Genomic DNA, 24,212 nt, shown 5'->3' with positions numbered 1-24,212 from the left:
AATATATGCATATGTACAGTATATGTTTATTTGTAAGTATTTTACAATATACATATAATATACAATACTGTATGTAACTTACAGTATTTCAATTAATTATATTAAATAATTGTACATATATATATATATATATATATATATATATATATATACATATTGTTTATATCTATATAATGCTATTTTAAATGTAGGTTAATATATTCATTAAGAAATGATTTCTGAAAATATTTTAAATAAATATATTACATACAGTACTGATATATTCACCATTAAAATAAATGATTATAAATTAGAAAAATTAGAATAATTATTTAAAAGTGGCCTAAATTATTTGAGTTATTTTAATAATATACTTAATACATTATTTATTACTTAACAATAAGTGTGTCTTTAAGCACAGCGTTTTACATAAACATTATTGTGTTTTCCGTTTATTTAATGTCAGTCAAACCCAATATATCTACACTTTAAGTCACTTGAATGCATTCGTTCGACGCAGATCTCTAGCCAACACGCTTCAATGTCACTTTATCGCTCTCAGTTTTGGCCCGACGTCCAAATCGCTATTAGTTGAGTTAATAATGGGATCAGTAGAGGAAAGTAAAGTGACGCACACCGCACATAAGCGCAATGACAGTGGCGTAATCTAAATCATTAATGCACAGATGCATCTGGAGGCAGATGGTATGAGGGATGTGAGAAAACCTTTTGACGGGTTTGGCAACTATACGACGGGTTCACCTTCTCCCACTCAACTTGGCATTGTCTTGAACATTCTTAGTTGTCCTTTAAGTGAACGAAGCATTGCATCTTGGTTAACTCCACATTTGCTTTTATTTGTTTCCTTTAATTCACGTTGCAGCAAGTTTCCAGTATTTAAATGTTTGGTTTTCTACGTCTACTGTCACAACATTTCAGCTCGCCTTTTTAGTGGTTAAACATTTTCATCCGTACATCTGAGATCCAGCCAGTCACTAGAGATGACATAGAGTGTGACAAACTATATACTGTTATTACAACGACACCAGGTGGAATAAAGCTAGATGTCTGCTTTAAATTTCTAAATCGTATTAACTGCTTCGCCGTGGTTGATGTGCACAGCGTGTTACTGTCAGCTGTTGTAAATTGTGAATTGTTTCATTAGCAGATGTGGCCACGACATTTCGTAAACTTAACACTTAAGATAAACTACGTTTGAGATCATGATGCAATATACGCATTTGACTACAGCCAGACAGCGTCATTTCATGGGTTGACGTCCTGGACCGCAATGCTACGTCCATTCATACTGGCTGGTCAGAAGCCTGGTGGGTGAATCCAAGATGAATCTGTCTGTTAATCCTAATCTGTGTTGACAGGTGTGCTCAGTCGGGCGTCGCTGCCAGCGGTTGTGTGCCAGCCTATCAACCGTGGCTGCCACAGGGTGCATATGGGGCCCTAACTGAGCCAAATTTGTCACTGAACCCAATGTAAATCCAAAACAAAACTGAGTCTAAAGGTCAGGTCACATTCAGTTCAGGTTTTGGATAGGTTTAGGTTGCTTGTTACTCTACACAGTCAGAAAATTGCATATACTGGCTGTTTTACTTTTGTAACACAAGTATGCACTTAAAGGAGTAGTTCACTGTAAAATAGAAATTTCACCCACGTCACCCACGTCTGTGTTTATTTTTTCTGTCGAAAACAAATTGAGGCTTTTGAGGAAAGGTTTCCAGGGTTCTTATCCATATAATGCACTTCGAAGGGGGGCTGTTGGGTAAGGTCCAAATTTCATCCATATCTTTATGTTTAAAAAAGTATCAAATGTTTACGTTTTCTTCTGAAAATGACCAATCGTTTCGCTAGACAACACCCTTATTCATCGGCCGGTGTGGTGTAGAGCCTTTTGAATCTGCGATGAAACCGAAATTTGGACCTTAACCAACAGCCCCCCATTGAAGTGCATTATATGGCATCCTGGAAAGTTTGGGTGAGTGAATGAATTATCATGCCATTTTAATTTTATAGCGAACTGCTCCTTAAATAAGAGAAAATGCTTTTCATTCATTCATATCCATCAGGAATAGATTGGTTTGTAACAGATGGTGGGAATTCAAAGGGTTTAAATGCATGAGGGATTTGTGATCTGTGTTTCAGGCTGAAACACGGTTACTACATTTGGAGAAAGAAATGAGAAGGACAAAACAAGAACCAATGAATTGTTTGAAATAAGAGTACGCTGAAAATTGGTTTCAAACAGAGAACTAGTCATTTAGATTTATTTTCACGCTAAGATCAAGAAACGAAAGGAATCACCAAGACGGCATACAACAACTTTCTTTGTTAATGAGAAATTCAGACAGATGGCTGATTTGTATTGACTGCTGTTTTACTGTATTTAAGCTAAAGGGAAATACACAAAACAATAATAACATACAACCGAGTCTAAAGAAACTCATGCTCATGAATGGTTGCGTTTAACAAAAAATAGTCACACAACTCTGTAATTCAGTCTTCACAAGAATCCGTCCTTAGATTGACGCTGGCCAACATTTCCGCACCCGCAACCACTGACAAGTTCTAAACAAGGGTCATGAAACCCTTTAGCAGCTCAGAGTACACATACTTCGCCAATGGCTCGGAAAATTGCACGGCAATGACTATTTTCCTAGTCGAAGCAAACCTTGGAAGGGAGCGGTTGAATACGCAGGGTTGTTTACCCCGAGCGGTGGACTCAATTCACTTCATTACATGAGTCAGAGTACATGTTCAACTCAATGCTCTCGACTATGTTATCGTGACGTGAGAAATAAAGAGGAAACATTATGTACGGCCATACATGAAGTGGAAAACGCTAACACGGACTCTCTGGAGCGATCTGTTTAGACTTTTACGGAAAACAAAATCACGGACCCCCTACAGTCTAAGGTGGGAAATGAGTGATGTTGAGTAGATAATTATCCATTTTATTCCATTAAACAGATGACTTTGGAATGGTGTCTTTGAAGGGACTGTTAGGGTAATGTCTCACATTAGCAGACCTCACAGCTTCTCTTTGATGTCTATTTTTCCTCTCGGATGGGGAGGCATCGGATGGGGCTGTGCGTGACGGATCCCGCCTTGATCTTGTTTAAGTGTTCTGCCTTGGATTTTTGCACAGATAAGGGGGATTGGTGTGTCAATGACCGATAGCTGATCCTAGCTGTTACAAAACGTTTTTATAGCAGCTATTGAAATGAGGGTTTCTTCTTAACTCATTGTTTAAAGATTGACTGCAGCCTAAAGTATTAATAAAGTTTGTAAGCTTGTGCCAAAACATAAAGGGACAGTTCACCGAGAAATGAAAATTCTGTCAAAATGTACAACTCTCCCTCTTGTCATTTCAAACCTGTGTGACTTTTGTTCTTTTGCCGAACACAAAAGAAGATATTTTGAAGAATGTTGGTAACCGAACACTGGCCGTTCCCATTGACTTCCATTGTATGGACACAAAACCAATGCAAGCGAATGGGTGGTTACCAACATTCTTCAAAATATCTCCTTTTGTGTTCTGCAGATACAAGAAAGTCATACAGGTTTGAAACGACAAGAGGATAAGTAAATGTTGACCCAATTTTCATTTTGGTTGACCAATCCCTTTAACGTTCAATGATTTAAATAAACTTTGCCTCGCTGTCGCTATCTCTGTAACAATAAAATTGCAGATAATATTATGAACTTGTCTTTGTTATATTCCTAAATCAAAATTGTATCCAACAGCTCAAATGTTCAATTATGATAAATCCACAACGTTTGACTCGCTATCGCCATCTCTGTTGGAAACTTACCTTGACGTGAGTTGAATTCAAATGGCATCAAACTGAACATACTTGTAAAATCATATCCGAAAACTCAAATTATAAATACATGTTATGATAAGGAGTAAGGTAAAGCAACAGATTTTTTATGTACTTGCTCAAATTTTTTTTATCTTATCCAAATTGTAGATTTAATATTATGACTTTATGATTGAATTCAACAGCATTATATATAAAAACAATATTTCAGTCAGTCTCAGTCAGTCTATTGTTTTTTGCAGATTGCATATTTTCGATTTACAGTAAAAATATATTTACAGCTTTCTTCTGGTAGTCACCCCGTGTGGTTTTACACCAAATCTGTTTTATGAACTCACTCTGCCTGTTCATTAATATTAACAATATTATGAAGTTTCAGTTATCAGTAGGGATTCAGCACCCTCTCTCCTTTCTGAGAAAGACCAAAACAACAGCAACTTAAACAACTTTCAATTTCCCCTTTTGCCAAACCCACACACATCCCAGGTGTCCCCTGAGGGGCTGCCTTACCGCTTTGGCGTGAGATATGGATTCAAGGTCAGAGTCATTGTGTGATGTTCTCCAGGGAGTCATTACTGCAGTGTGTCTGCTGTAGGGAGAAGATGAATGAAGCTCTGTGCACTCAGCCTTCATCAGAGCAACATCAGGACCATCAGCGCTCATCTCTGTCTCTCCACACACGCCTCTCCGTGGCATTCTTTTGTTTATCCAGCCTGTTTAGGAATTTCCCGTGGGATTTTCTATGTTTGTGTGGAGCATACCCTACCGTCTTTTTTCATATCACTTTCACTGAATGTGTACAGAAAGTGTGAAGATACAGATGTGATTGATGGGCTCAGCTCTGGAGGATCTTGTTTGCAAGGTTCAAGGAATGGAGAACCCTGCTTGACATTAGAAGTTTTGGTTGTCCAAACAGATGTTGTGTTTTAGTATTACACTGTGAATCCACAGGCAAATATTTAGTTTAAAGTTTGCTACAATCCCATCAAGTATGATCTTATTTGATTATATTTTAATTGATAAAATCAAAAGAATTGTGCAGTAAGTAAGTAAGTAAGATGCCCTTAAACAAAAGTGTACTATACTGTTAATATTATTGAGTACACCTATGTAAGCGAAGTTCAACTATACTTATTTATATTTTATATACAGTACATTCAAGTATTTTTGTATGAAGTTAGTATTAATACTAGTGTACTTTCAAACCTATCTGGCCCTTTCGCTAGTTAATAAAAGTGATATTATAGTATTAAGTCTACTTTAAGTGTAACATTTGTAAACTTTATGTGCAGTATTATAAAGTATATTTCTGATAAGTAATAAAAAGTAGACTGAAAGTGTACTTTTTAATTTAAAAGTTTACTAATAAACCTATTTTTTGTCATGTCAATGCTCCAAACTGATAACCAGACATTTAAGTATGTTTTCAGCTCTTCCATACTTAGATTGCTCCATTGTCACACATTCCTTTTGTTCTTAATATACAAAAATTGTAGAGAACTTCTTAAATGTATCTTTAGTGTGTTAAGGATATTTTACAAGATTTGGTGTGTGTAAATAGAGCACTTTAAGTACACGAAGGTGTATTAAATGGCACCTTTTTTTTGCCTGGTCACTATGCATCTGTTATCTGTTATAAATTTTAGCTTTCTATTTTCATATCTGCTGCCATTTATCTGAGAGGACCGAACGTCTCTTTCGAATCTACTCCTGTTTCTAACAGAATGATTTATATTTAGAATGACAAGCTGTAAAACATAAGGAGCAGTGGTGACTTATACGCTTTCCTGAATCATTTTTGCATTATTTATTATGGAGACATATAATGCGGTCATCCAACACAATCTCAAAAGATCTTACATTTGTTAAAAACCATCAAGTTTGTCTCTGTTAGTCCTAAAGACCGTTCATAGAATAAAAAATAATAAAAACAAATGAGAGATGCATTTACGCTATAAGAATACGTCTTCAATTGAACTCAAGTTTATAATTAAATATAAATGATCATTTCTGAACTTTAGTGTCTGAACTAAGTAAAAATTTCTTTTTTTAAATGGGCACTATAGGTTTTTGTTTTCCCCTTTGATAAGTCCCGCCCCTTCCTGTTGTAATAAACGTATGTAACACAGAAAAAATGTGCACAAAATAATTTCAAGTGGTCTTTAAGTTTTTCCGTCGTGTGATTAAAAGTTGTCCGTGCCTACAGACAAGACAACACAACCTCGAGTGACATTGAAATGATGTCCTCTCGATTATATTATATATGCTGTCATAAGCACCCTCAGGACAGAAGCTTCTCCACTCGCCATCACCATTGAAATAGTTGCGACTCTGCGTCTGAGTACTTACTGACAGGTGTCACGGTCCTCGGTTCGGTTACATCGCCTCACATCGCGCGGACAGCTGTCAAGACTTTAATCAGTAGAAACCGACCCCGCTAGAACCTCCGATAGTACCACATTGCCAAACAAACACACACTCTCTCGCCCAGAGACGCCCGCATCCCGGCCGAATCCCCCACGGAGCTCCTGACAGCTCTGCCTTGAGTTTATAATTCATCTCTGGGAGCCACAACACCCAGCGCAATTATTCTTTCTAGCTGACTTTACCTGGAAAACATAATTGAAAGAGGCTGTTTTTATTCAGACCGCTTTAAGTAAATCCTTAAAGAGGAAAACATTGAGGGTTAAACAAGCCGGTTTCTATTTGTGTGATTTTATAATGACATAAGAAATGAATAGACTGTTGAAAGAATGCAGTCAAGTGTTGCTTGATCTTTACAAATTTTGTGATAAAAACAATGCGGAAACGAATGTATTTTAATAAGAAAACACTGTTTTCTTTAAAGCGGGTAATGAAAGATATTTTATACAGTACCACCAAAAAAAAGAATATCGTTGTTGTCCTTCTGAAATCTTGCATGTCCAAATTCGCTGTTTTTCAAGAAATGAAACACTGTTCTTCTTAAATGATTAAATACTGTATTATAAAAGGTGACAGGCACTTTTATATACATCTTTTATGGGGTTGATATTTGCAAAACCCAGTGACAAACATAAAAAGAGACTTATAATAATGATTCATGGCCAAAAATATATATGGAAAAATTGTTAAGTTGAATTTCAAGTACAGTATTTTAACAAACCTTTGCCTGTATCTGTGGATGTCTGCTGGTCAGATTTACTTTTCAGCATTTACTGGATTGAAAAAGTCTTTTCAAGTTTTGTTATCTCAAAGAGCAAGTATTCGTGAAATATCACTATCAGCGGTTAGGTCCCCAGCCTCAAAAAACCTTTGCCAACCACGCGGTCAGGTCTATTTCTCAATTTTCTTTCTTTATTCTTACGCTTGCCCTTATATCTGTCGCAACCTCTCTTTCTCCAGGTCTCAGTTCGTCCACAGAGGTTTGAAGCCCTTTAAAGGGCTGGTCATCATTGAACCGTTCTCTCTCTCTCTGCTAGCGTGTGATGTTGTTCTGTGATGTGCCTCTATTGTGTGCCTCCTTGACAAAGCTGCTGTCAGTCCGTCGTATTCCAAGATGAATGGAAAAGATAAATGAGTACCAGAAGTCTTCAGTGTGGATCTTTAATTGTATGTGTGAAAGGTTGAGAAGAAGGAACCTGTCTTGGTGATGTAATGTCTCAGTATACTACCTTGATTAAAATCTAAATGAACTTTTATCATCACGTCACAGTTTTAAGTGGTGCTAGGTGATGCCATATTACTATTACCTGCACTGTAAAAATATCTGGCAGCTGGGGGGCTAGAAATCTTTTGTAAAAAATGTCCTCCCACTGTGTAAAATTACACGTTAATCTTTTTCTGTAAATTAATGTTTTTCATCGTATTTCAAAAATACCATAAAAATGGTAAAACAATGTAAAATTTCATCAAATTACAGTTTTTTTTAAATTATACGTGAAAATCTGTACATAAAGTTTCAGTGTAAAGTTAAATTTATTCTAAGCATGTGACTTTTTATTCCAAATTTAATGAAAAATCAATCGTAATGTATATTAGCTGTTTTATCTATTATTATTATCTATAATTCTATATTATTACATTTTTATATTTGTGTTTAATATAATATTAATATTATTATATACAAATAAAAAAAGTTTTTTGCTTTAAATTGTTGTTTTGGTTAAAGACAACCAACAAGTTCATATTCACTTCCAAGCAAAACAACCGTAATATTTGTTCCTGTATTTAAGAAAAGATCTGTTGACAGTTCACAGTGCTGTTGAATGACTTCATCACTCCTGAGGTTTGATTTGGTTGAAATTCAACAGACGCTGGACTGGAACAACCACATAAATGGTCTCTTATTTTTTTCATTAGCTGTAGTAATGCGTGTAGTAACCTGCAATTTTATGTTTCAAACAGAGATGGCGATAGAGAGGCAAATGTTTTGGATAACAATTTAACGTTTAACGCCATAATGTGTCAAGAAAGACTGTTACACTAAGCCCTGGTCCTACTTCACAAGCGTCTTTTCAAACGTGAAAGTTATTTGTGATGCGTAATCGACCATCGCACACAAGTCGAGCGGGAACGTCGCATATTTAAAGTATGCACTTGTGAATTGCTTGCACATTTAGATGTATCAAATCCTTCCAGCTGAAGTGATTGTTTAGGATTAACGGTGCAAGCTTTCTGTGGAAACTCAAGCAGCGGTAGACAGACCCTTGTGTGCGGATGTTAGTGAAACAGACGGAACGGCGGAGCAGGGTGATGAATGGCCCGACTCTGACTCCCAATCTGTTCTGACAGCGACTCCCGGCAGCTGTGTGTGCGAGCGAAGCAGCATGTGTATGCACGTATGAAAGAGATATTAAATTAAAATAAGTGAATACCAGAGAAATTCTCACACACCTGTCTTTAGCTCTTGGTTAATGAGAAACCAGTCGTATCTTTAGACGGCACGCCAGCGGACCACCCACAGTACGCTTATGTCTGCTTACCGTCTGATGCTCAGCGCACATTTAACTGGAAAAGACTTGATTGATATAATAAGCGCAAATGTGATTGGCTGACTTTTAGATGATGCAACTTTCATTTGAACTTTTATTGAAACTTTTTTAATGTAATAACGTGAGTCTCTATTTTGCACTTCAATTGCCTTTCACTCCAAAAGTTTACGGGAAACTTGAGTGAAATGTTACTCCGGACCGTAAAAACTGTTTTATGTGTGCTTAAATATCTAAGATTTTGTAGACAAACGTATATTTGTGCAAACATATAGTGTCTTTCATTGCAAAACAAAAATTGTATTTAATAAATCCTTATATTGTATACATCTCTTCAAGAGACTTCAAGAAGCTTTTTTTTTGGTAAAATGCAAAAGAAACATATTTTTACAAAATCTAAGTTAAGGTTGACTAGACTGAATATGCTAGAATATAACATCCTTATTTTTTATATTATTTTTATTTTATTTTATTTACATAATAATTCCCAAAGTTACATTTGTGTTGAGGTGAGTTAACTAGAAAAAAACATTTGCTCTGTTTTTTATTAGTACAAATGTAAAAAAATTCTTTAATCAAGATACATTTAGGGAAAGTGACTTAAGATATTTAGTCTTGTTTTATGACAGAAAATATAATAACAACTAACAAAGAATAGAAAAATGTGCCAATGAGGTAATAAAAATAAACTTGAATTTAGTTTCACCTTTCTTAAGTAGAAATTCAAGTGTATCCCATTAGCAGGTTCTTTTTGAAACATAAAGCTACTTAATTCTTATATTTTCTTTCAAGACAAAAAATATTTTCCTTTTCAAGCAAATGTATCTTGATTGAAGACTCTTTAGATAGTAACAAACGGGTTTTTGCTGTGTTAACTATTATGCGATGTGACATTTTTTTTTAAAACCAAGTGACCCTAAACAGTATACATTGTGGTATATTACAGATGTTTTTCTATAAAACTGAAACTGTTTAGTTAATAGTCTTGTCGTATTAGAATATTGTCTCTTACCAATGGCATACACGCTCGCTCCGTGTCTCATGTGTCACCTGCTTCAGGTTGTTAGATAAAGAATCCAGCCCACTTTTACGGCTGTCACTTCCAACTCTCAGTGTGTGACACCTCGTGCTTAGTACAGATGACAGACTGACAGATAGCACACAACTCATCTTCAGCATCTCCAGCCCACTGATTATTAAAATACACCATCGTTCTTCTGGAGGATTGGGACGGTATGAAAGCGAGGCGGACATATTATAAACCTCACAGTATCTTATCCCAGAAGTATCATATGCTTTTGAGTACCAAGGATATATTTATGTCACTTATGCCACGTTTACACCATGAAAATAGGAAAAGTTTTTCTTTTGCGGTTTTGAAAGGCTCACGTACACACGACACCGTTATTAAAACAATCCATGTTTACACAGATCTGCAAAAATGACTAAAACGCTGTATTACGACATCACTTTGTAAAGAAAAAATACTTTGAAACCCGTTTTAAAAAGTTTGCATTATCAGTCCACTAAAACGCTGTTTCCGTGAAAACAAACAGCCAAATCGCAAAAATTGTTTTGCGCTTTCACTTGAAAACGGTCTTGTGTAAACGGCCCCTTAAAAACGAGTATTCAGAGTTTCAACAATGCCATTTTAAATTTTTTTACCCAAGATGCAATTGTTTCATCATTTACTCGCCCTTATGTCTTTACAAACCTGTATGACTTTCCTTCTTCTGCAGAACAAAAAAAATGAATTCTTAAGAACCCTAAGTAACCAAACCCCATTGACTTCCGTTGCATGAACACAAAACCACTGAGACATTTCTCAAAATATCTTCTTTTGTGTCGCACACATGAAAGAATCCTAACTAGGTTTTGAACCAAGAGTGTGAATAAATGATGAACTGTCCCTTTAAGTGCTATCAAGTTAACAGACTCATTTTAAATGGGTTTTCTAGATGTTACTTTAAGTCGGGACCACAATGTACAGATTGGCAGGTGATTAAACTCATCGCAACCACGTGGCAACGTTTAAGGCCACCCTAGAAACCATATACCAATGTGCTGACAACATTTAGAAAACCTTGGCAACCGCATAGCAACCATCCCACGTTTGCATATTCCTAATGAAATGTAATCATTTATAATTTCTCTGTTAACACAATACAATAATGTGGTATTTGTTCAGAATTAGTTTATGCATTAGCTAAAATGAACTAACAATGAATAATTCTAATCAGCATTTCTTTTATTTTAGTTCATGTTAATTTCAACATTTACTAATGCATTATTAGAATCAAATGTTGTAACATTAACAGGGATAAATTAATACTTAAAAAAGAAATTGTTCATTGTTAGCTAATGTAAGATAATGCATTTACTACTGTTAACAAATAGCCCCTGACTGTATAGTGTTACCATTTCCCTTAAGGAAATTTACAAAAGTGTTACTATAGTAAAAGTGTAAACATGTTTTTGGTGGATTGATTGCTATTTGTATGATCACAGTTTTCCTACAAATATTGTTAAAATAATTCAACCATTGTACATTTTGGTAAGGTTGATTATTATTTTAGTATTACTTGATTTACATTATTTAGATTATTCCTGGTACTAATAGTTAAATGTTTGTGTGTTTGTGTTTACGCACAACAAAGAGTGATGTAATCGCTGGCCTCTACAGCAATTACATCACTTTCCCCCCTCATAACACACGCTATCATAGAGGAGCCGCTTGGCTTTTATGAGCAGTCCCTGTGAAAAACGAACGCTGGGTTCCCAAGGCGTGCTGTGGGTGTAAAGAACAGTATGATATGGCTGTTGTTGCACGTGATGTTTGTTCTGTCACATGCTTGTGCATCGGATCTCGGAGAGAGGAGTTTGCTTATAGCCAGACTTTATGATGTCTATCTCACTTACATCATCCGCCTCAGCAGAAAAGAAACATGCATTTGCATGCGATTCATTCAAGCAAGCGCATTATTGCAATTGCAATAATGGCCTCTTAAACAGATTCTGCCTCAGCCCATGTTTAAATGTCATTACGCCTCTTATTGCAAAACCCAGTACACAATTTCCTTTAAGTTACCCCGTAGCCCGAGTCCAGGATGAAATATTAGATTAATAAACGACGGAATCCACACAACAACAGAATAAGATGTACGGAGATGCGAGATGTAAAAGAAGACAGAATTACAAAGAAAGGCGAAGGAAGCCACCCAGCCGGCATGCTGACACAAAATCTGGACGTGACCAGATGGTCTCATCCGCAAAACCAGACCGGTCGGCAGAAGAGAAGTGACTTTAACGCACATTACCGGCAACGAATATGCCAACTATGATGTAACCCCTGTTCTGTCTCTTAGATTCTCTGTCTCTCTAAAAAGAGTTCAACATGAACCTCAAGGGGTGAAATACATTTTTTATGAGACCTTTTATGTTTTCTATTCATTTTCAAGGGCACTGTTACGAAAACGTGGCGGTTTACTGTCTAAATATTGTTAAAACCCTGAATAATGTGATTTTTTTGACAAGAAACATCAAATGAACATTAACCGTATGTTTGGAGCCTTAAAACAATGTGTAGTTCTCAACCTTTTCAAATATCCCAAAGCTTGTTATTAACTGGAAAAGTGTTTAAATAAAAATGGATTTTAGTTGTTTTAAATGTATTTCAATGCTGGTTTTGTCTCATTTTAAATTATTAGTCATCCTGAGGCCCCCCTGGAAGTCAGCTGGGCCCCCTTATGGGCCTCGGCCCCCCTGTTGAAACTCATGCTTGGGTAATATGTGGACAAACTCAACTGTAGGTTTAAATTAACCCATAAAAGGTCCATATTTAATCCAACCAGGGCTTAAAGAACCGAGCATTTTTTTCTTTACATATTGTATATTGTATTGTGAATGAAACGAGGATGAACCACTCCTAATACTAAATAACTCACACTTTTGAAATAATTATTCTGTATTTAATAGCGGCACATGGTCATAATTATATTTCTCAGTTGTGAAGATTGTCATAGAGAAGGCAGCTCTTCAAATGTAGATGGTTCTTTTATAGTGGCCATATTCATAATTGCTTCTCTCTGTAATAACTGTTCTTTTGTTGCTCGATGTTCTGCTGTTCATGGCTTTTATTCTGTAATTATCCCGTGCAAGTTTGACTCCGGGTGACGCGGTCAAAGCTCACCAGCGCTTATCTGAACTCTATTCTCAAGCGCCTGCGAGTCGCACGATCGCACGCGCTCGCGTTATTACAATTCATGTTTCTAAATGACACTTCGGGAAAATTACAATCTGCGAGCAGCTGCGAACCCAAAGTCGTGTGAACGTGCGAGTCGTGCATTATAGGAAACATTATCACTTTGAAGGAGATATTTTTGTATCATACAACTCTTTGCTTTTACAAAATGTATATATTTTTATATATTTTTATGACTTCATGGATTTGCTTGTTAGACCAATTAAAATAAAAATTCAGTATTTATGCATTTGGTTCATGTGTGAATTTTCTCTCTCGCATTAAATGCTAAATTATGTTTAGGATAGCAACTAAGCTCTGTTTCACATGCGTAGTCAAAATCTCTTGCATTCAGTATTGTATGACACAATAAACGCTTTGGGAAAATTGGGAAAAGGTTGGAATTAGCTGTCGGTTATAGTTTTAAAAAGCCAAGACTGTTATTGTACAGCGTCTAATTTCCAAAGGAAAGCAAACGGTGACCTGTCTTGTTTCTGCATCTCACACATGGACGCCTTCTATTGCATTTGACAGAGTTCATTTCCAAGAGGAAACATCAAACTGTCTGCTCATCGCTGGGGATATTACAGTCAATATTTATACGAACAGCCCGACAGCCACACGTTACGTTCAAAATGGTCTAATAGGGAAGCCCGGAATGAACATGCATGATTATATCCATCACATTTCTTTTACATGACTCAACCGTATGTTTCCCGTCAAACACAAAACGCTGTCACATCTCCGTCTTTAATGATGGACAGCATTCACACTTTGAATATATGTAGCATCACACCTTAGAAGCAAAACGCCATCGATAAATCCAAAGTTTGATGGTTTGCATGCTTCAGTGACCGCATTCAATATCCACCGGACTGGCGTGAGCTATAACTTTTACTGTGTTACATTCTACAACGGTGACGTTGTTAATAAGAATATAGATTACTGCATGAATCTGATTTATAGTCACCTGTTTATACATCGGCTGACCGTGTTGTGTAACGTCAGCTTCGTGTCACATCCCTGCTATTTATGCCCCTCTTTTTGCCATTTAGGCAAATTATTATTGATTGGGGATCATCTCATTAAAACACGGCAAATAGAGTTCAGCTCTCCGCCTTTGTTCTAGTAATGGCTCTCCATAACAGATTACAGGTGATAAATCAGTGTTTCATTGTTTTCTGTTGGTCGGGAGACCAAACGTTTGGATGAAATTTTTATGCAATTTTAAAGTCCAGATTTTTATAGTGCTGGCGTTTCCAAATCACATTGAACAGTCTGCTGTATGGTTTGTGTAGCCAAAATGAACATGGGATGGAATCTCTCTGACTTCTGCTGAGAGGAACACTGCCCGTTGAAAAAAAGATTGAACAAAACAGAAATTCAAAACCTTTTGGTTTTGATTTAATTATATTAATTAGAAAATGCATAATATACTCTAATGCGAATGCAATGTATTTGAAAAAAAACTTAAGTATGATTAAAAATAAACAATACTCCAATTCTATTAATATTATTATATAAATTATATCATCTATATCATCTATAATAGACTGTCTATAATAAACTTACATTTAAAAATGTATGTTTAAATTGTCCTCCTATATTTAAATGATATATGTTTACATTCTTTTATTAATTGTATAATATACTGTAATGCAAGAATATACCAGTATTTGTAAGATATGATTAAAAATAAACAAAAATGAGCTATTGATGAGTTACATGAAACATTACTGCTATTTAAATTATACATATGTCAATTATTGCATAAATGATATAATTTATAATATACCGTGATGCAAAAACTGAGTATTTGTCTAAACGTTTTGTCTCCTTTGTAAGATAAAGAATATCTGTAATTGTCTTTGCATTTTTTACTTATAAATATAATACATTTACAGAGCAATCGGGTATAGGGTTGCTGCAGATTCTTTTGCTGATATTGGTATAATGAAGGGCATATACTGTATTAAGGTTTGTGATATAGAGTGATGATGTAGGGCACACGGGGGGTTTATAGATTTAGGCTCTTTTAATGTTGAATGAGGGATTTCCTGAGCCATTTACCGACCATTTCAGAAAAACAGTCCAGTAACTTCAGCCTTCTGCATCTGAACTATTAGGGTCTGTAAATGTTTTTAGCATTTGGTGATGTTTTTGGTTCTCCTAAAGAGTTCTGTCATGTTAGTTGTTGCTTGGTAGTAGAAGTTGACTAAAACCTCCGGGATCTCATACAAAATTCTAGGTTATATTTTTATTACAAAATAAGATTTTGATAAAAATATTATTTTCAAATATATATTTTATTGTTATATTCATTATATAATGATATAAAATACTGTAATGCAAAAACAGTATATTTGTCAAAACTATACAAAAGTTACAAATACATCCTGACTGGACACAAATCGTTGATAATTACACAAGAAACCTAGTAGTTTGGAAAATGAGAAAGTCATCATAAAAATTCCCCTTATTGCACGTGAGCTTCTGAACCATGAAACAAAATGCAGACGAAAAGTGATGAGAAGGTTTGTTGTACATCAGAGACACAGAAATGCTGAGGTTTTTAAATAGTTTTATTGTTGATAATCGGTCACATTACTGATCCCGTCTACATCCCAACTTCTCAAATTCTGATGCGATGGAAGCTAAAGCTTTTTTCTGCTGACAAACCGCACCGAAGTATGGAAAGAAATCCCAGTCAAACGTGGATTATTGGATCAATATGGACAGAAAGCTCCAAGATACATTCTCATTTTTTACTTTGATGTAGATCATTCACCTCTATATTTAGGATTTAGACTTTGACCTTCATGTTAAAGTAAGTACACTACACTAGAAGGCCAAAGAATGAAATTGTACTTGTGAAAGCGACGGGCAACCGTTCAAAGAATGATCTGATTCTTAATCATGTTCCCTAAAGGAAGACATTTTTAAATTTGCAAAACATTTTTCGAGGAAGGCCAACTCATCTTTTCATATCCTTCCTATCTCGGCTATAAGTTCCTGACAACATGGCTTTCATAAATCCTACAATAATGCGGCAAAAACAAACGTCTCATAAAGATGCGTGCACAGCTCTGGATCCCCATCCTTACACGTGTTTCAAGGACAAACCCGCACAGACACATCACATAACACCCAAAGTCTGCAGAATAAACAGGATCCGTCTTTCTCTTTTTTACAGTGGATGAAAGTTGGCAGGTGTCTGCGTTTTTTAATCTCGCGACGTGTCATTTGTATTCTGTGTGTTAAGCCTCCGAGAAAAGTAAAAATGTTGGGAATTAGGGCTTCTTTAGTGTTCTGTTATTCTGGTCTTTCTCAAAATCGATTTATTTGTTAATTATTCTCTTTGGTTGCTCCTTTTGTCATATGCAGACGTGTGGTGTATTCAATACAAGGATCCGTTCTTCAGCTGTCCAGCAGAGATCTGAATCTTTAGCTGTGTAGCCACCGTGGCATTGTGATGTCCTCCGGGACCACCTAACTGCGACGCTGAATAGATTTAGTCGGGAAGGGTGTAATTTGTCCGCAGCTATAATACGGAGTGGCCCACTCTGCAAGCGGCGGGCTGTAATATAGCTGGCTGTAATGTAGAGAAAGAGTCGCCCTCTGGGGTTCAATAACTGCTGATTACTAGTGCCTCCACTTCAAGAGCATCAACATCAGCCCGGCAGCCAACAGCATTAGAACTCCAGCACAAATGCCTCTGCTCTGCTGTCGACTGGAGTTTGTGTTTGCTCTGAGCGTGTTAAGAAAATACTTGAGGTCATAGACAAGATTATATTAGGGGATTGTTTTCCTTTGTCTTCATTTAATGGCGAAGGCAACGCTGAGCGGTGGAGTTTCTGGCAATAGGTTTGAACCTTTAGTTAGTATGTACAGATCAGACACATATATTTACCGCAAAGATATGTTTGGATTATGAGAGAGAAAAACTTTGTTTGTTCAATGAATGATGCGCATTAATACATTTAACATGCACTGTAAACATCATGTTTGTTTTGACTTCAACCATAGGACCCCTGAGTAAAACCATTGAGCAAAAGTTGATGATGTGAATATTTGTTTTTTGTATATGCTCCAATAATTGCTTTTCATTTATTCTTTTTTAAGTTTCATGCAAAATGTGAAAAATAATATCTCCATCTAACAGAACTGATGCCTCTTTTCAACAGTGTGTCCCGGGACGGATAACAAGCTCAGCACGCTGTCTGATGTGGACCAGCAGTACAGAACCCTTCGTAAATTTTATGAGAACTGTGAGGTGGTCATGGGTAATCTGGAGATCACCAGCATCGAACGCAACCGCAACCTGTCTTTCCTCAAGGTGAGAATCCACACCTAAACCAGACAAACAGATAGATGCACGCTCTGTTTAGACAGACGTATAGATTCTCTATTAAGACAGACAGATATAGCTACATGCTCTATATTTGTCAGACAGACAGAAAGATACATGCTCTTTTTAGACAGACAGAGAGATGGACAGATTCTCTAGATAGATTGTCTATGTTGGACAGACGGAAAGATTCTCTATTTAGACAGACAGACAGACAAACAGATACACACTCTATTTGGATAGACAGACAGATTCTCTATATTAGATTGACAGACAGATAGGCAGACAAATAGATTCAGAAGAGATAATCAGACAGACAGACAGACAGATATTCAGTATTCCCTAGACGGATTTCTATATTATATAGACAGTCAGGCAGACAGATACAAACTGTATTGAGACAGACAGAGAGACACACAGATTCTCTAGATTTTTTCGATGTAGGACAGGTAGACAGATTCTCTATTTAGACAGACAGATTTGACCAATTCAACCATTGGTTATGGTCAGTACAGTTTTAAATTTAGCTTTGAACCTGGTGCAACTTTAATAAAATGTAAATATTAAAAGAAAAGATAATGCATCACTACCTCACATACTACACAGAAGACTCTATACATAACAGAAGACTTTATAAATATATAAATAACCGAAGACTATTTTCTCTCAGGATGAACAGTGACATGACACTGGAGAGCAAAGCCGTTCTGTACTTGCGGATTTCAAAGGCGTTTGGGGCTTTTAGCAGTCTTTTGTACCGTACCTGCAATTACTGCTAACACTGATGGCTAAATAGCTCTTTTAAATTTGCATTAATGGATGTTACGGTTCGCTCTGGTTTCAAAGTTTACCTCAGCAAAAATATCGCCAAAAGCTTGCACACACCTGGTCTTCATGGTGAAACGGCATTATTTATTCCCAGAGAATTTTGCTTCTGAGTTTCCAAATGTGTTTTTTTGGTATGGTAAGTGGCTTTCATTGTGTAAGTGTATCATAATGGTCCTTACGTACCAGGGTAAAACATGGTAACTGCTTAGTAAGTATCGTAAATGTAGTGCCGAAATTGTCATTTCCATTCGGACCACTTATGTATCTTTCGTCCACATGCAATACATATGCCCATGACTAATCTCAGTTCAACGTTTCGTCTGAACCTGTTTCAGAGGTCTGATGTTTCCCCATCGATCTAAGCAGCGTATGTGAAACGGCATGCGGTGTCACTTTGGCCTGTCAAGCAGACCCGCTGTCAGGTTATATCCTGGTCATGGCCCGAGCGTTCCCGCGTCAGCTAATGATGTTACGGGGTTTGATTGACTCTTCATTAAAGTCTGATCAATCAAGCTGTTGGCATCGTCCATGGCTGCCTTGCAGGAATACCACAGCACTTTAATGTTAGAGCTGCCGGCTCGAGTTAACGTCAGGATGTGACACAGACCATCGGCTCATTGCGTTTGCCGCTCTGTCACTGCGGTACTTATATACACCGTTCGGTACATGGCGAGCGAGACATCCGTAGGGCGGTAGAACATCTCTCAGGACATTTTCTCTTCCTTCCTCGTCCTTTTCACATTTCAATCTTCAAGTTGAAAACACTACTGACCTCTCTGCCTCTCCCTCTCCACCCGCGGAGACCCTTAGGCGAGAAAACACTTTTAGGTGGGAGTGTTTAAGATGGAGACCTGGTGTGACCCTCTGTGTATCTGAGACTGGCTGTGGCTCTCGCTCTCATGAATTTTTGATGGAGAAAAATATCACTCCATTTACGTTCGACAAACAGAGTTATATGCTGGACTGCAATTCTTGGACGTCTTGTGGGTGACTGTCAGGGACCAACAATGTTATAGACACAGACTTTTTTTATCAAAAGTATTGGGGTAGGTTTAGTCATTTTCCTTTTCTGCAGTTTATTTAAATATTAAATATGAAGTCAAATACAGTTGGTGCAGATATTCCAGTAGTCACTATTTATAAAGAACATTGTATGCATACTACCTTTGATATTTCATTATTTGAAATTATTGTTTTATTATATCTATACATCAATAAATTGTCATAGGACTTTTTTATTAAGAAAAAACACCTAAACATTTCTCAAAATATCTTCTTTTGTGTTCCACGGAAGAAAGAGTCATAAACATGATGATGTAATTTTTATTTTCCATTGAACTACGCTTTTAAATATCATTACACAGACAGAAATAACAAATGTAAAAAAAAGTACTATATGAAATACTTTCCGATAAATCTTTTTGGTTTTATGGCCAACAATGCATGTTGTTTTTAAATGTTATTTCCAGTGCGGTATGTGTACAGTAGTTTACCACCTGCATGCAACGCATTATCTGCGATAACTCAGACATGCAAGACACAACACTGCAGCGTGCTCACAACCAGCAACTGTCTGAATCAACACAGACAGAAAATGACACAGATTGGACAAGTTGGCTGTGTTACAACATTCTCTCGGTCTCCAACTCCCTCACAAGTTGCTCTTTCACCGGAAGTTTACAACTCGAGAAAACTTTTCACAAAAAACTGTCAGGGTTTCAGGCTAGAAAAGGCTTTAGTTACAAAAGCCCAGAAGTGATGAAGACCTAGACTTTCAGTTTTACGTTGGGACTATTATGGAATGCAGGGGGTTCCCAAAGTGGGGGTCGGGACCCCCGGGGGGGGTGCAAGATGATATTTTTGTATTATTAGGAATAGCGTTTAATCGATAAGTGTAACAAAACATGAAATTTATTTAATTGTTAATTTTTTTATTCTTAAATTTTATGAATTTAACAGAAACTTAAACAGTGATCTGTTTGCATCTAGTGTTTTCTCTAAGGGAATGACTTTACAGTATAAGTCTAGCTGCGCCATCGCTTCCCTCAAACGCTCGATTTCTCCCCACCCATTTGCTTCTGTGTCCCATGAAATCCTCTCGCTTTCCCTCTTAATTAGGATGTAATCAGAAACTGGGCCTGTCATTAATCAAAACCACCCAAATGAGAAGGGATTGTCCAGACCGCTAGCTTCATTACAGCTTTCTGTGTGTGTGATCTAATATTGCAAGGTTGAAGCCCTGTGAAAACCAAGACACCAGAAAGTCAGTTCTTATTGTTTGGCTGAAAGATCAGCAGTCAAACCGGTTCGGTTCAAATGAATAAGAAAAAACATATCTAGCATGTTGACTAAATGGTTTCAAGATGGAATGAAATACTACATTTAGTCATTTAGCAGACGCTTTTATCCAAAGCGAGCAATACAGCGATATTTCAAGACACCTGTGCCCAGGGGCCCCTGAATTCTTCATCCGGGGGACTGCTTTTTAGTCGTTTTTGTAATGTTGTGAGAGATGTGGTTGACCGGACTGAGTTAATTTAAATTTACGGTTTGAGTTTTTTGTACTGCATTGCGTTGTGTTTTGGGGTTCATGGAAATTTCGTGAAATTGGAAAATGTATATGCCTGTTCATGCCTTTCTCTTTGCATCACTCTTTGACACATTCCGAGGGAGTGCGTGGTTATTTTCTCCCACTTCCACCGCGCTGTATGGACATGTCCTTACCCAAGAGGTAAATGAACCAGGCTGTAATTTAACTGGAGTTGATGCTACTTGACTCCTGCACCTCTCATTTACAGATGTGGATTCTCACTACCTCCTAGCTAACACTTCACCCTTTAAAATCACTTCAGCCTGACATAATGTGCCCAGTGAGAAAGAACACAGTTCAAGAGGGCTTATGGGAGAAAATGGTAATTGTGTCGGTGGGCTAATAGCAGCGTCTCATTATGCCAATGCCCTGTCGCCGTACGGCTGTCAAAGAGGAGCACTTCAAAGCCGCCACCGGCTCTCAAACGTTTCATTAATTACAGTGTTTTTATACTAAATTAACACGTTGTTAGATTGTTAGAATGCTCCCGTCACCTCCCTCACGTTAAAGCTCTGTAAGTTTATGAGTTTTTACTAATAACATATTTTAGCTTGCTTTATGCACAGAATGGCGTGAAATAATAGTCATTTGCGTCAATCTGTGGTCATGTGTTTAAGTAACTTTCTTGTCATAACTTTAAACTGAGGACGACGAGATCATTGCCATGGCGATGTATTACTTACACTAGATGGTCAATTGCTTTTTCAGGCGTTTGTTAGGTATCCCACATGAATATACAGTGCTGTCGTAATATTTCTAGATACTCTTGTGTTTATGGCTTTGAACCATATATAAAGTATGCAACAGTATTTACAGTTGATCAATTCAATACAGGTAGTACTGCAGAATACTATAGGTATTTATAAATATACTGCCGTTTACTGTAGTACATACTAAAGTATGGTATTTTTTCATTTGGGATTAAACAATGTATCTGTTATTATTTTCGCTATTGTTTTCGACTCTTTTTTTATTTTGGTAAATTAGCAGTGCTTAACTTTTAGTGTCAGTCTGTCAATGTTTGAGTTTATTGCCAATCAATCATTAGGTCTAAATAATTCTAATTTTTTTACAAAATTGTCATGAAACTTTGAAAAGTGTTGAGAACTTTGAAAACTTTGAATCAAGTCTTGGGTTTCGGTCGGTAGCAAATGTAGTTATTGGCAAAAATAGTTTACTAATAATGAATTGTTTTTGGGCCAATACATTCTGACTAGCAGTACAGGTGCACTTCAGGGAATAAACTTACAAAATTAAATAATTTTCTAAATTTGCTAGCAATTATAGTAAAAGTTAACCAGTTCACCGAATGTGTAGCAAACATAAACATTTTGGATAAAAAAAGTAACTGTTGGCCTTTAGAAAGCGACTTATTTCGTTTAACCACCGCTGGAAGTCGTTCAGTGTTGAGGTCTCTGAGGTGAAATGAATTTCTCACAGACCCAATTACAGACCACCAAAAATTATTACAGATACAAGAAAAAGTGACAATAAAACTGGCTGTAATGAAATGCAAGGCATTTATGCGAAAAGTTCGATTGCGCGTCTTAATCTGTCACATTAGACAATATTGAGCCTGACAGAAATGAAGCCAAAGGCCAATTAGTGTAGGAAATCAATTATACAAAATCTTTTTCTGGAAAGCCTTTTGCCTGGACATTGATCGCAGCATTCAGACAATGTAATAAAACTATTTCTAGATTCAATTTTAATGAATCACATTTCATATATTTCATTCAACATATTTAGGCTTGATTTTCAACAGCAATTCATTTCTCCAAAGGGTAAGTGGTTGTTGTTTCTAAAGATAATCACAAAGATCATAATTGACTTTCAAATCAACATAATAATTGTTATCGAGATGCCAAGCACCACAGGACGTCCCATTTTATTTATAGTTTGACGTACGGAAAACCAAACTTTGCTTATAACATGCATTGTTATTCCTAATTTAGCCCTCCCGATTGTTTTTCCTTAATGGACTTTTAATATTTGCCATCGAAATGTAGTTTCAGGGCAAATATGCGCAGTGTCATGGCGCGTGGCACACGGAGTGGAACAAACAGATTGCGTTTAACAATAGCGATGACATTTATATTGTGTTTCTCGTCGGGTTGAAAACATAACAGGCCGTGCTGGCTCGCCACAGTCTGTCATCTAAAAATGGATGATGAGGACCCTGAAAGTCTTCTCGCTTCTCGCCGTGCTGTTGACTACGGCCCTCGTTCGCTGTCATATGTTTCTGTGAAAATGATTTCCTGACACCTTCGCACATAACTGCAGATGCTCTGTTCATTCATTCAAAATATTCTCGGGTTTGCTCTGTTATGTTTGTCAACTCAGTAAAGATGTCAGCAAGCTTATGGAATGGCCAAGTTTATGAGGTGTGACACAGCAGAGCCAGATGTTAAGTATTTGCTGTCAGCCGGAACATTTCTTTCATGAAAATAAAATTTTGAATGCCCATTTGTTGTTGGCCACCATTGACTCCCATATAAACACAAAAGCAGATATTTAGAAGAATTTAGGAAAACAAACAGTTCTGGGACACCATTGTCATTTTTCCTACCATGGTAGTCAATGGGGTCCAAGAACTGTTTGGTCAAAAGCATTCTTCCATATATCTTTCTCTGTGTTTACCGGTACAAATAAATGTATACAGATTTGTAGCAATTCGAGGGTGAGTAAATGTATTCAATTCAATAAAATGTATTGATATAGCGCTTTTCACAATGTGCATTGTTCCACAGCAACTTTAAGAAAAAAATAAGAAAAAATGAAAAAACACAGAAAAGGTCAAACACAGCACAGTGCATGGTGTTCATAAAAATAAATAATATCTAATATCAGATTCTGCAGTAAGCCAACACAGCCCTGTGGCGAGGAACCCAAACTCCAATGATACATAAATGGAGAAAAAAATAACAATAAATAAAACCTCGGGAGAAACCAGTCTCAGCTGGGAGGACCAGGTCTCCTCTGGTATGTCACAGCTGCACTCAGTGACTTTGATTAAAAGTTACTGACTTTCCTTTGTAGAAACGAAGTCTAATTTTGTCTTATTTTGTGATCAGTCTATGCTTTTGGTTGGTGATGGAAGTGTTGGACCTGGGATGGTCAGATGGTCACTTTGCTCTTGGGTGGCTGAACTGGAGCTTGGATGGTCAGTCAGTCCGCAGGCTCAGATGGGCATCCCGAGGCGGGGGAGGAGTGTAGAAAGAGAATAATGACATTGTTCATTCATTTATTAGTTATTATTTATTTAGCATACTATGCATTAAGTGAATGCTTAACTGGAAAGATGTAAATTTAAATTGGGCGAGTGTGTCTGATCCTTGAATAATATCAGGAAGTCTATTCCAGAGTTTAGGTGCTACGTATGAGAAAGCTCGACCCCCTTTGGTGGATTTAGGTATTCTAG

At 36.8% G+C, this 24,212-nt stretch overlaps 1 protein-coding gene across 1 annotated transcript in view; it reads left to right on the top strand.

The window, feature by feature from the left end:
- Positions 1–24,212, top strand: part of LOC306897055 (receptor tyrosine-protein kinase erbB-4-like) — a gene marked incomplete at its 5' end in the record, with an annotated part of 114,379 nt that overhangs the window by 46,637 nt on the left and 43,530 nt on the right. Inside the window, one exon of the mRNA XM_079461527.1 lies at positions 17,210–17,361. Within this exon, the coding sequence (XP_079317653.1) occupies positions 17,210–17,361 (152 nt within the window). The remainder of the gene's footprint in view (positions 1–17,209; positions 17,362–24,212) is intronic.

This window comes from Barbatula barbatula, assembly GCF_947034865.1.
Source record: "Barbatula barbatula genome assembly, chromosome: 8".
Taxonomy (NCBI): Eukaryota; Metazoa; Chordata; class Actinopteri; order Cypriniformes; family Nemacheilidae; genus Barbatula; species Barbatula barbatula.
The sequence above is the reverse complement of the archived record's forward strand: the minus strand, read 5'-3'. Positions and strand labels throughout refer to the sequence as shown.